This window comes from Toxotes jaculatrix, chromosome 24, assembly GCF_017976425.1.
Source record: "Toxotes jaculatrix isolate fToxJac2 chromosome 24, fToxJac2.pri, whole genome shotgun sequence".
Classification (NCBI taxonomy): Eukaryota; Metazoa; Chordata; class Actinopteri; family Toxotidae; genus Toxotes; species Toxotes jaculatrix.
This window is the reverse complement of record NC_054417.1, coordinates 3,434,246-3,447,949: the sequence shown is the minus strand read 5'-3', so window position 1 is coordinate 3,447,949 and position 13,704 is coordinate 3,434,246. Positions and strand designations below refer to the sequence as shown.

At 43.6% G+C, this 13,704-nt stretch overlaps 1 protein-coding gene across 3 annotated transcripts; it reads right to left on the bottom strand.

Annotated features, from left to right (window-relative positions):
* Positions 1-2,061: 2,061 nt before the first annotated feature.
* On the bottom strand, positions 2,062-12,898 carry jam2a (junctional adhesion molecule 2a). Of its 3 annotated transcripts, none has more exons than XM_041032678.1 (11): positions 12,480-12,898; positions 8,527-8,592; positions 8,231-8,341; positions 7,052-7,201; positions 6,780-6,967; positions 6,430-6,532; positions 5,895-6,002; positions 5,709-5,724; positions 3,720-3,791; positions 3,110-3,143; positions 2,062-3,010 (listed from the first exon to the last, which is right to left on the bottom strand). In XM_041032678.1, the coding sequence occupies exons 1-11, from the start codon at positions 12,526-12,528 to the stop codon at positions 2,972-2,974; spliced, it is 936 nt and encodes a 311-aa protein (XP_040888612.1). In that variant the 5' UTR covers positions 12,529-12,898; the 3' UTR covers positions 2,062-2,971. The 3 variants fall into 3 exon arrangements, with proteins under 3 accessions (XP_040888612.1, XP_040888613.1, XP_040888614.1); XM_041032679.1 differs by having other exon boundaries at positions 5,709-5,721; XM_041032680.1 differs by lacking the exon at positions 3,720-3,791 and having other exon boundaries at positions 5,709-5,721; positions 12,480-12,892.
* Between the last annotated feature and the right edge of the window lie 806 nt (positions 12,899-13,704).

Sequence of the window (13,704 nt, the reverse complement as noted above, 5' to 3'; positions counted from 1 at the left end):
CAAACATGTTGATAAGACGGTGCAGTTGTATGCAGAGCTCGCAGCCTCTGACCTCAGCACTGAGAGGAATGAAGATGGCAATCTGTCAGCTGCAGTGCGAACACATCCTCATCGCTGGAGGAGGATGAAACAGAATCCTGATGCCAATCAAGTATTTCCAGAGAAGGGGTCGGAGATTGTGTCACAGGTTCCCAAGAACATTGATGTCTGTGCCAAGTTTCATGCTATTGTTTGTGTGCATTGCTGTAAGAAACACAAAATGCTCTGAAGGGGAAATTCAGGTGCAGAGCAGTTGGCACAACAAACATGAAAGGTCCCAACAGTCAGAGTGGATTCCAGTTTGGTTGGATGCTTTCTCAGGAACACTGTGAGGTCTGACTTTCTGTGTACCACTGCATATAATAACAGGAATACTCAGGGAAGGAGTAGAGTCATTCTTGGCTCTTTTCAGTTAATTGTTTTAATTAGTCCAAATGTTTTACTTAAATCATTTAATCTCAGGTGTAGTTGCAGGACTTTAAAAATGGATAATATTTTTTACAGCATGACATGAGATCAGAGCAGGTATGCTCTGTATGTTTGTAGGGGCACTGTATAATTTAAGCAACAAAGACTCTTTGTTAAATGAATCTATATAATTTTACACTACACTCAAACAAAGGAGCAAAAAAACTGCACGAGGAGGTGAAACTATGAAAACAGCCCATGAACACACTAAAACTGAACTGTTCTACTTTATTTTTCATCTTTTTGTCAGTTTTTCCTCCTACTGATACTTTTCTTTTGTGATAACCTTTAGCCATTCGCTCAAGTGAAATATAAATTTCGCCTCCAAGTGTGACACAGCACACACACACACAAACACAGCCACACACTGTTGACCGAGCAATGTTTGCCAAATTAACAAGAAACCAAAAACAAGCCCTTCTCGTCAGGGGAGGGTCATGCTTCCTGGCGTGATGTGGAGCCTTTAAGTCTCTGTTCACTTTAATGTACAGATATGTGTTAGTCACAGGGTCAGAGGCAGTGATGCATCACACTGCTACGTTGATTATTGCACTTTTCACCCATCAAAACCTGAATGAAGTGATTTATGGAGACAAAGGGGAGGCGGGGGAGGTCCTTCTGCTTGTGAGAGGACATTTGTCTTTGCAGTAGGGCGGAGAGGAGGAGGGACTCTGTCAGTACTGATGTGTAGTTGTCATTTTTCCCTGAGAGCTCACTGATGTTTCAGCAACAAGGTGTTTTTTTCCTTAGAAATTTCTACTCACAAATTTCTTTTTGTTTTTACCTCCACGTCCATGAACCGTAACTGTGTGACAACCACCAACAATGCAAAGATACACTTTTGACTGCAAGTGGAGGAGATTTATTCAAAGGTGCGTCATTGCTGAATATGCATAAAAGATGCATGTAGAAAATAACCCTTATCTTCCTCCTCCTCATCTTCAAGGCTGAGAGAGACACAGAAAAGTGATTAAACAAATGTATTTGTTTGAAATAAGGATATAAATATAATATCTGAAGTCCTGAGAACTTGTCTATACAGGATATGTTTACAGTATGTTTACAGCACTGTCTGATATCCTGTCTTTGGATTATGTGGCACACTGCTGCCATCTACTGAGCTCAGTCACCTGTAGCCAGCCTCTGACTGGACAAAGTCTGTGTATTTTTGTTGCTCCACAGTGAATTCATGTGCAGTCTTACTTGTAATGTGTCAAAAACAATACTTCAAACACTGGAGGAATTGATTGTTTGGTTGATTGATTGATTAATTGATTGATTACACTACTTTAATGTTGCAGTTGTTACAGATGGAGCTAATTTAAATTTTAAACAGCTGGGAAGATCAACTAAATATATTATTCATAATATTTATTGTCTTGTGTCAGTAACTAAAACAATCAAATAAATAAAGTGTATTAGAAGAATAAAGTAGCAGATAAATGAAAATACTCAAATACCTCAAAGTTGTACTCGAATAAATTTGTTTTAGATCTTATTTATATCTCAAAAGAGGAAAGATGCTGAATTGTGATGACAATAATAACAGCAGTGTGATTTTGAATAGAAAAACTTTATTACTGATACACCATTCAAATAAAACTCTGAAGAATCCATTCACACAGTCTAAAAACAGACACTCCATTTTTAATAAACATTGATAAACAGTGGCACAAAAATATAAAGACAGAAAACAGTAAGGCAAGTTCTTTACAAAAAACTGTGATCATAGATAAATGACAGACAAATTAAAAAGGCACAAAGTATATATATATATTTATAAAAAGACCATGCAGGCACATTGGGATGGAATGGGGTTGGTCTCAGTAGAACTGACTGGAGCGGCTTCCGGTTCTCTTGGACTGGCTTTGTCTGGTTCTGTGTTCTTATTAAGCTCTTGAGGATCATTTGTGGCACCGTGGCCCCAGTTTTACAGAAGACAAAATACCGTCTGAGGTAAACTGCATTTATGTTTGTGTAGATTCAGATGTTTTCTCTATGGCTTTAATGAGAAATCCCATGTGACGGTTCAGTTTTTAAAACAAAAACAAAAAATCCTTAAATTAACTGTTCAGTCTTTGGTTAAAACAAAGTTAAATCATTGGCCTGCAGAGGGACTTTACAAAGTGTGTAGAAGTCTCCACTGGTCCCTGGATCATTCAGAAAAGAAATTGTTTCAACATCTGACCACCAGGGGGGAGCAGAGTGCCATGAAACTACTTATTCTCATAAGGGCAGAAATGACAGAGGCAACCACACAGCAAAGCAAGAGAGTAAGAAGCTTCGCAAACGAGCTTGTCATAACCCATCCAAAAGGACTGGTAGAGGAAGTGGATGGAAATTAGCCTGCAGTGGAAGATCAAGACCTCAATCAGAGTCCGAAGAAAAAAAAAATAAAATCTGAGACTTCAGTGTTGGCACCTTGTCACGAGGGTGGATTAATTCTCACGGAGAGGCCAGCTTCTCAGAGCATGAAGGACTGGGTGTGTTTAAAATCCTGCGGCTGTGGGGAACAGAAGAAGAAGAATTAGTTTTTAACTTGCTGTTTTCTCAGAGCTGTGGCTCTTCGCTGTCCGTCACTGGGTCTGTGTAAAATACTTACTTCTTGAGGTGGAGGGAGATAGTTGACATTGGACCTGCAAGACAAAAGCGTTGTAAGCGAGAGCAGAGTTGGACACAGTCACAAAGAAGAGAAGAAGAAACTTTAGGCAGACAGCTGTATCCTGAGTCATATCTTACCCTGCATTAATAATGTAAGCCTCCCATTGGGTGAAAAGCAAAGTCAGACTGAGCAGGACAGTCCTGAGCTGCAGAGCAGTGTTTGAATCTGGAGCTTTGATAAAGCTAAAGGTCGACTTTTTTATTTCAGACTTAGATTTTGTCAGCGTGTATGTTTTGTGGTCTGCAGATAGAAATAAAAACCAAACTGAAAAACTACACCACTGTTAGACAGTTTAACACATAACGACCTGTAAAACTGAAATCTGTCCATTTTCACTTTGGTTTGAGATTAAACAAACAAGATGTGTGTTAACGCGTCATTTCTTTCTGGGTTGGGTGCAGTGATTTCCTGGAGTCTCAGACAGGACAATGGGCAAAATGTCAAAGTCTGCTGCAGTGATTAAATCTCACATTTAGGTATTCAGCTGCGTTTCACAGTCAAATCATTTTGACTGTTACTTGCTCTCATCTGATCTATGCATCACACTCACGTGTCCTCTGTTCTGTGCAGGGTTTGGCTGCTGATGTGGGCTGCACCGTGACACTGGGAGATCCAAAAGGACCTGTAGGAGTCAGCGTGTTGCTTTTAAAAGGGTCAACACTGCACACCATGCTTGTGTGGGGGGTTATTACTGTGGAATATTAACTCACTCATAAAGGTGCGTTCTGGATTTGTCACTGTGATCCAGGTCTGTAAACTTTGAGTAATTTCTGTTTTGAACGTCTGTGTATTCAGGTCATTGTTTGCAGGTCTACTTTTCTGAGTCTCAGTATTTTACCCTCTGCTAATAAACCGTGCTTTGCAAGTTCATGCAGTTTAATTTAATTATGCCAAGGAGAAATATCATGCACAAATGTCTGTGATCACAAAAGAGGAAGATCAGCCACAAGTTAGAGAGGGTGGGCTCTTCATGCATCAGCCACATGCATCACCACTGGCTACTCAGCTTGTCCAGTCACTTGTGGTGCTTGTTTCCATTCCACTGACACAGAAGGAGGCTGAGGCATCCACCCTCTCCACCTTGTGGCTAAACAACACTGTACGAAACATTACTATTCAGTAAAGCTGTCAGATTGTGTGTAAACAGACATCAGTGCATGATCCTTCTCCTCAGCTTGTGAAATCAAATCTTAAAAACGTGGATCTGAATGAACGAACGTGCAAAACACAGTTTACAGACAGAAGCACACACACACACCTGCAGTCACTGACCTGAATATACGAACGTCCAAAAACCAAAGTCACACAAACAAACCAAACATCATGAATGATCTAATATTCCACATAATAGTGCTAATGCTGTAAAGACATGCAGCCAATCATAATGCAACACAGCCAAATGAAATGCTAGGGTGAGCCAACACATGCAGCAATCCATGACCCAAATATTAAAAGTCTAATTTGTATTAAACAACTTTCTTATCAGTGTCTCCTTTGAAATATGAGAGAATGTGAGAGTTAGATGTCACATCCAGCCATCACCTATAACAACAATTTAAACCAGAGTGCGTCTGTGGACCTGGTCTAAAAGGCAGAGCTGCATCCTGGGTCTGCATTCCCACTCTGTTAACTTGTGCCTACTATTGGTGCATCAGAAATCATGTCACATTGTCTTTGAGTCTTTGTGAAGAAGCCTGTTCTATAAATAGGAAGTTGACACTGACAGCTCCAGTTAGCTCAGTGGGATAAGCATCAGACTTTAACCTAGACAAAAAGCTTTCGCATCAGCTTCAAGGAGAGCTCCACGCTGACTATCCATCAAACGCTGCACAGTAACAAGCCAGTAATCAAATAACATAAAGTCAAGCGAGTCAGGCCAGTCACACGAGGACATGCATTACTGGCTCAACAGCCAGTCAAGCATCAAAACGTCCTTACGCCTGACTCGTGTGCGTTTGCAGGACAGCGACTGTTACTGTGTGTGGATGCACAGCTCGAGCAGCCCTCTGCTATGGCTCCATCTCATTCTTCAATCTCTTCAATATCTAAATAATCCATTTCAAATTACCCACCCAATCAGTTTAATTGCCTACAATTCTTTCTGCTGCCAATATTTTCCTCCGTGCTGATTAACAGCCAGTAATTATTCCATAATTATGTTGCACTGATTATTTTTCCTCCTTTAATTATCTGTATTTTTTTTTTTTAAAGATCATTAGTCTGGCTACACTTTGACGTGATTTCAACAGAGGTGCATCTGCCTGGAAGTGGCAGCCAATTAGAAAAAATAACCCTTTTCCCAAGGTGTTTACACGTGTTGGTGCCAATCAGTGAGTGAGTGAAAACACAGGCGCTGCCGTGGCTCAAAAACACACACATTTACACACACACACAGCCACAGCTGTCGCTCTGTAAAGCCCTGAGTCAGCACGCAGACACGCTGTCTAACAACAACCCACTCCTCCTCTGTCCTCCCTGTGTGCAGGGTATTAGCCTGTGTTTGTTCACATCAATGTTAATGCAATCACAAAGCTCTTACCTTCCTCGATGTCCTGCTGATGGATGAATCGAGACGACCGCAAGGAAAAAAAAACAACATCAAAGTTTTTTTTTTTTTTTTGGAGAGCATCAAAACAATATCTCTTAACTGATGCACTGTTGCATAGACGAAGACAAAGTGGTTATTGGACTGAAACAAACAAGTGAATGAAGGAGACAAACTCACCGCTGAAGAAACCGTTGCGGTGTAGGAGGAGTCCTCCACAGCCGCAGACCACGATGACCAGGCAGACCACCACCACCGCCGCCACCACTGCTGTGATGTTGATGTCCTCTGGAAGTGGGAGAGAGAGCAGAGTTATGATCCATTTCCTTTATGAAGTGGTAAATATTCAATAAATACTCCAAACAACATCAAGGCCACATTTAATGTAGCTCAGCCTAATGCCTCCTCCTGTACTCCACTAAGATTTCCTATAATTTATTAAGTGCATAAATGGTTGCTTGCATTAGCCTAGAGCACATTATATAATTTATTAACAAGCTGAGGACCCTTCTATACATAACAGCATCATGTTAAACCATGTACTTTGTCCTGGAGTGTCACACGTTCAGCACTTTGTAAAGGAGCTTCACATTTTAGAAGCAGGGTGAGGTAAGTGTAGAGGGCTTTTCCTCTCCACTGCACCTCTGATTCTCTCTGGTGCTGAAAGGTGTGGGGGAAGAGGCAGGACAGGGTGTGGGAAAACAAGCACACTCACCTATTGCCATGTGCTTGCCCTCACACATTTTGGGCGGCCCCACGCCGTTCGACGCCAGGCAGCTGTACCGGCCCGTGTCCTCTTTGGCTACAGCTTTGAACTCCTGCAAAAGAGAGAGAACGAGAAGAAGAAAAGGTTTATACCTGTTTTCAGAGAGCTGAGCTTTAAATGGCCCGAGTTAGAGCATTTATTCTGCTGACGTGTCCATGAGCAATCCTCAGAAACGCTTCCTACAAATCAAAGAAGCACTTCTCAACTCAACAGAGGCGTCTCTGTCGTTTCTTTAAATAACACGTTACTGTAAAATATTTTCCACTACACACTTCATCCTCACACACACACACACTCACCAATATTCCTGTGTGTGAGTTGATTAAATAGGTGGCGTTGGCATGGCGAGGCTGGCTGATTGGCTGGTTGTCCTTGAACCAGGAGTACGTAGCGGGCGGGATGCTTTGTTGGTCCTTACAGCGGAGCTGCACCACTGAGCCTGTCACTGCCGAACTGGGGATCTCACAGGACGGGGTGTGGGGGGGGACTGGAGGACAGGACAAAGTAAGAATTAGAGAAACAAAAGCAAAATCTCCAACAGCCGTTTTTCATCACAGGTTTTCAGTCGTACCCAGGACCTTCAGCGTCACGTTGGTCTCGCCGAGGCTGACAGAGTCAAGAGGAGCACTGATCTCACAGCGGTACTCCCCGGCATCCTCCTGGGTCACCCTCTGCAGCGTCACCGTGGCCCCTTCGATGGTCGCCCGGCCGTCAAAGGGACCTGAAGGGAAAGAACAGAAGGTCAGGAAGAAGAGGAAATGTCCTCTCTGGCTGAGGGCTAAAGACACTGTGTGTAGAACAGTTGTGTGTTTTATGCAGCTTTAAAATTATTCTGAAGCTTTTGTTTGTGCAAAAATGAGACAAGACGTGTCTCAGTTTATAATTTAACTCACTGCCAACACAGACTTTATGATATAAATCTGTCTGCAGCTCCATTCTGCAACCTGCATTTGAAATGTATTCATAATCCACTGTTAACTACACCACAGCAGTATCAATCAAGCAAAAAGAAATAAGTCCTGTAAAAATCCGTTGGGTTGGGCTCTAAAACTGTAGTTGAATGGGAACGTGGAGGCTACGGGACATGTTTACACATGTATCAGCAAGACCACAACAGCCAACATGTTGCCTCAGATCGTCCTGACTGAATAATCAGGCTGAGAAAATGTTCCAGTGTTATAACTTGTTGCAGCTGTTTCTAAGAACTTGCCTCACTTTGTGAAAGCAGTTAACTGTTTGTCAGCATCTCAGCTAACTTCATCTGTGAGGTGGAGCTGCCAGTGAAGAGGAGGCGACGCGTCAGAGGCCTTTCAAGGCGCTCAGAATTTCTAAAATGAATTTATATGATTTTTGTATAAGGCTGAAACTAAATATACAAAAAAGTGAAATGGCATGAACACTCTGCTGTGAGTGAACAAACTGTCAGGCTGACCATGCTGTCTATAAAAGAGACTATCTAAAAGAAAGCTACTGTATGATTCATTATTTATTTCACCCATTAAATCCATATCCTGAACTACAAAATGTGAAAGATGAAGGATAAGAGACAGGTCGAGATTTAATACATTGACACCACTGACACAGACGGTGCTAAAACATCTCTTGATCCATGATTCGTGTCTCAGCGTATCAAAGTGGTGTGTTCTCTCATCCTATGTGGCAAACCCCTTCCAGTTGGCACAGCAAGCTGATTAAAACAAATGCCCTGTTTGTCACCAAGGGGATAAAGGGAGACAGGCTGCTTTCTCACCTCTGAAGTGGCCATCAAAGTACACAAAGGAAACATCTTTCCCCTTCTTCTTCCACTCGATGCGCGGGTTCTGGTCTTTCTCTGTGCGGAACATGCAGGACAGCACCGCATCTGGAATGAGGAACGTGACCAGGGAGATATTTATGGCACAGCAGCGAAACCTTCGATCCTTTTTTTAACTGCTCGGTCTATTTATAGCCTTATGGTTTATTCTGTCAGAGAGAAGCAAAGTGAAAGAGTGATTCAAAAGATGAGAGACGAGGCGGCACAGAGAGGAGCCGCTGTTTCTGCCTCACCTGAGAACTCGCGTACCTCCACCTTGTGCCTGTTGGTGGACACGGTTACAGGAACAGAGGGGGAACCTGGTGATGGAGACAAAAAGGGGAGAGAGGACGTGAGAGCCGAACGCAATATCACTTGTCATCCATTAGGGGCCAAGGTGATTTGGGTGAAGTGCTTCACGTTGTCCACCAACTGCAAGAGGAGAATGCTTAATGGCTGTCTCTGGTCTCTCTGCTCCTCAGACTGAGCCAAACACAGCAGTCTGAGGCAGACTGAGGCTTTCGCCAGGAGATCTGAGGTAAGAGCAGGATTACTCCGTCCTCCGCTTTAATCCGGGGAGGTTAAGGAGCAGCCCGCCATATGTTTATTTAAGCGCAGGTTAGGACAAGGTCACCAAGCATCTCACCAGCAGCTTGTCCAGATTAACCTGATGTATGAGCATTAGCGAGCAGCGGACGACATACTGCCCGTGTTTGTTTCCCGCACTGTCTGTGTGTCACTGATATTAGCACCTAAACAGGAAGGGGGAAACAGGAGCTGCCTTTCCTGTGCTCTGATTGTTTTAGGCGGCAGATTATAGTCTGGTCATCCTGTTGTAAAATGCAAGTGAAATGCGGGTGAAGGTTACTTGAGGGAGAAACGGGTTAGAAACAGGCAAATGGTGAGAACATTAAACACTCTCAGGATGAAAGCCTCACATCTCCCAAAGGTCTGCAAATTAAAAAAAACTGAACTTGCATAATAAATGTGGAATGGGCCTCAGGGAAACTTACTCAGAACATTAAGGGCAAATGAAAAACTTCTAGCAAACTTCTAATTTGGCGTAATGAAGACGTCACGTTGACGCGGCACACTCACACATTTTTCTGCCATTGTTCCTGCAAACACAAACAATGGCACAATTCTAAATTTAAAACCATGCACAGAGAAATTACCGTCATCTACACAGCCTCCTGTTCACTTCCTGTGAAAGCCCATTGTCACTGCATCTGTGAGTTACAGATGTTTTCCTCTGTGGAGGGAGGGGTGACGTGGACGAATACAGGACAAGCTGAGACAAAGGGCAGGAAGTGTGAAAAAGAACAGGAAGGCGGCCATATTGGACAGCCATACAAACTTTTTGTCTATAAGCAGACCCAAAGGTCTCCCTCAATCTTATTTCCACGACAGCAACTATTTTTAATTTGGCTCTTAAATAAACAAAAGCCTATACAATAATAATGTCATCTGCCAAATGCAGCGTAACGAGCACTCAGGTTTTTTAAAAGCTTTTCTTGAAGATGGCTTAATTTCCACCAGCTTCACTCGGTCAAACTTTGAGCTAAGTGAATTAAAGCCGCACACTCTCCCTCCAGACGCTCTCTCTTCCCCTCACTTTGCCATGTGTTGACTTGCGGCACTGTAACAGGATTATCATTGTTGCCTTGGTTTGTGTACCTCGACACCCTCCGAGGAGAATTGTCTCGCTGAAGGATAAACAAGACGAGGGAGGAAGATACAATAAGATTAAAAAGGGACAAGAATAAACGACAAAGGAGAGATGAGCAGCCCTAAGAATAGAATACAAATGAAATGGAGTGGAGGAGGGTGGGGGGCGGAGGGCGGGCCGTGTGGAGGTTGGTGGGGGGGGGGGGGGGGCAGAGACCTGCAGAAGCATGAATAAAAGACGGAGTGGGATTGAAGGCGAGGGAGATCTTCTCAGACAGTGGGACTGTGAATGGGAGAAGCTCTTGTCACATAGTGTGAAACCAGGCCTGCTGCCACCTTGAAGGGTGTCTCTTTGAGAAAAAGAAAAATGTAGCAGGGCTGACAACATGCCTGCACTTAACCACTGCACTGACTGACACACACAAAAGCACACACATCAAAAAATGAGCAAAGAGGCTCTGTGTGCTAGGTCCCGCTGCCCCTGTGTCGTGCTTTCGCTGTGTGCTCTACTACCATGAACACTGTCAGCTTCAATGGCCTCAATTAACGACAAAGGCGTCGAGGCAGACAATGAACACATGGCCTGTTCAGATCATTTCACAACTGCATGGTGGGTAATGTTCACATGGTGTAGAGCTTTCTAAAAAAAAAAAAAAAAGGCCTGCTGTCCAAGAAGTAAAGGAGAGATGCTGATCACAGACAAATGTCTGCTAACATGATGTTTCTGTTCCTGCTCAGATGCAGCTCAGTAAATGCCCAGTAAATACATGGATTTAAACAATGCATAAACAGCTGTTAGCATCAAAATAAATACGCATGAGACATCCAAATATAAAGCATAACCCCACAAGATATATACTCTGAGAGAGAGAGAAGGGTGTTATGGGTAAATGTAGGAGCTGAGGCTTTTATGAATCAGACTGAAATAGGCGGCAGAAAACTGCTTTACTGAACTCAGCAAAGTTTTTCATGTGCTTCACAGCAGCAGGTCTCTGGTGGTCCTCCAATATGGCATCAGATGCTAATTGAAATGCTTCTGCAAAGGCCTTGTTGTGTCTCTGACAGACAGAAACATGCAAACAAAGGCGTCAACACAAGACAGACGCGCGCGCACACACACACACACACACAACTCGTGCATGGCATTAACATCAACCAAACACTGCGACAGCTCAAACTCGCAGAGGGACAGCCACCCTCTTGCCTGAGCAAAAATAGAAAGATGGCACGCTCGCTCCTTGGCACGCAGCTTTACTCTCATTACGTGGTCCGTACAGAGCGTTACAGAGACTGGGCTGGGTGTTGCCAGGACTGTGCCGAGGTCAAAAGCACAGCGCAGTAATAATTAAGGCACTTATTCAAATTAACAGGGAACAAATGAAAGAGGAAGGGAGATGGGCTCATAGGAAATGTCCCGTCTGCCTGTGTGATATAGATAACGTGAACGTGGGCGCCACACACGTATTAGGGTGAGGACTCTGTGTGTGCGTGTGTTTTCTCTGTTTAAACAAAGCCTCTCTGTATGACTGTAACCCTGTGAGCAACAGCTGTCTCAGTCAGACACAGTGTGTGTGTGACAGAGAGACTGAGGTGGGGGGGGGTTGGGTCTCTTGCCACAGAGACCCACCCAAAACATTTCCTCCTCCTGAACCTTTTTTTTTTTTTGGTTAAAACAACACAATCCACACACAGGCAGATTTGATGCTGCTGCTGCTGCATTCAACTGTTGACATCTATCAATGAGCCAGATGATGAGTGATTCCTGTCAGCCGTCCTGTCCACAGCAGGACGGGACAGACACACACACACACCTCTGCGAACTCGTGACCCGGTGGCCTGACAGGTGGCAAAGTGTGGACAACACAGAGTAAAATGTGCGTCACTCACTCTCACTGTCTCATCACATCCATCTCACACTGCTGCTGCACTTACACTGCCCACTCTTCTCCTGCATGTCATGCAGGATAATCAGGGAAAGTTTGATGCTTTTTTTTTTTTTTTTGCCTTTCTAAAAACAGATTTTCTCAGGTTGTTTTTTCCTGTTTGGTTCACAACCCTCCACTCTCCTGCTACGAAAACAAAACAAAACAAAACAAAAAAAACAGTTTGAAGTTTCTGGTGGTGATCCAATCACTGATCTCATAGCATGGATCTGCAACCTCCTCTGCCAAAACGGGGGCCCACCCGCCACCACCGTGCCGCCTACATCCTCACATGGCCCTCTGCCACACAGAGACAACTTCTAGGCCAACTTGTAGGAACCCAGCCTGAATGCATGGTCAGCCACTAAAAATCCCAATGGATTAAAAAAACAACAATAACACAAAATATAACTAAACTTTTTAGGAAAAGTCACTTAATAAAAGTACTTAAAAAATAAGGAGAGTGTGTTTCTACTTTCAAAGGATTCACCACAAAAAAATAACATTTTAAATCAAGTGTGTGTGTGTGTGTCTGTGTAATCAGGTAGGAAGAGAGAAAAACACAAGTAAACAGAGCTCTGGTTCCTCTTAACGAATAGTTTCCATTTGCCACTTACATTGCATCAGTAAAATAACAATAGGAAGATACAGGGACGTCCCCTCCATTATCGTCCACAACTCTGACTGAGCTTTGTCTTCCCTGGACGGAGCGAGGCGGCAGATCCCGAGCCCCAGCTTTCTTCTCGCACTTGTTCACAACTCTCCAATAATTCATCCAGCTTCCCGGGAATAAACTGCTCTCCAGGGGAATGCGACCGGTCCGGTCGGGCGCGGAGCGGCACGACACGGAGCTGCACGGTGCTGCTGGCTGCACGGCGGGACTGACAGGCTGGAGACACCGGCGTCCTGGGTGAGAAGTCTGAATCGGAACGGCGTGCCCCGATTACTATCAAAGGCGCGGATGAAATGTCCTCTCTCCTCTCGCTGTGCGATTTCGGAGCTGGCTGAGGTGGAGATAGAGGTGGAGGGAGGGCGGGGTGTGCTTTCACACGAGGAGAGCGGCGGAGCGCCGAGAGCGCAGCGCCGTGTCCAAGACGCGCACTGCACTGCCAAATGGCCACATAACGGGAGTCAACTGGGTATGGCAACAAGGTGTGGCAACCATCACTTAGGACCCTGTCTGACCCCAAAGTTCTGCCCCCCCACCATAGCTTTATTATTGGAAGGTATGAATGGCTTTATGACTTTTATAACTATCATTATTACCAAAATAAATTATAAATAAATAAACACCAGACAAAGCCTGGTCACCCAAAATGTGCTCTTTATTTACTGAACGGTTTATACCTGATGTTTGGTAAATTACTCATTAACAATAATCAAGCAGTTGATGAAAAACAATAAACCTTTTGTAAAGGGTGCCTTTAGCAGAAAGTGTAAACAGTTATATCTACAAACAACAACAAAGTAGGAAATGTAAAGGGGAACAGATTAGTGAGAGGAGGCAAAACAAATTCAGTGACTTCTCTTTACAGATAAGAAATATTTTAGGTTTCTATATGTTGTGATGTCCCTGCAAATCTTCTTCATTGTTACCAGTGATCTACATGTCAATACTAAACAGGAACATATGATTTTGTTGTCGAAAAGGTAAAAGGTCATGTTGGCCTTGAAAAAAATGAAAACATGCTCCTGAAAGTTTCTATTTAATGAGATGTAAAAGATAAATAAGATTAACTAAATTTCTGCAGACGCATGCAGAGTCATTAAATTTGTGTTTGTGACCAAAACCAGTAAATGGATCTGAGCTTTTAGGGATTTGATCAGTTACATTTCTTAGTA

What these genes read in the sequence shown, in the direction of transcription:
- jam2a (XM_041032678.1), bottom strand. Translation starts at nt 12,528, where the DNA reads ATGGAGGGGACGTCCCTGTATCTTCCTATTGTTATTTTACTGATGCAA. An exon ending in TGTTATTTTACTGATGCAAT is followed by an intron (nt 8,593 to 12,479) that starts GTAAGTGGCAAA and finishes CTCCATCACCAG; the next exon opens with GTTCCCCCTCTGTTCCTGTA. An exon ending in CTTTGATGGCCACTTCAGAG is followed by an intron (nt 7,202 to 8,230) that starts GTGAGAAAGCAG and finishes CTTTCCCTTCAG; the next exon opens with GTCCCTTTGACGGCCGGGCG.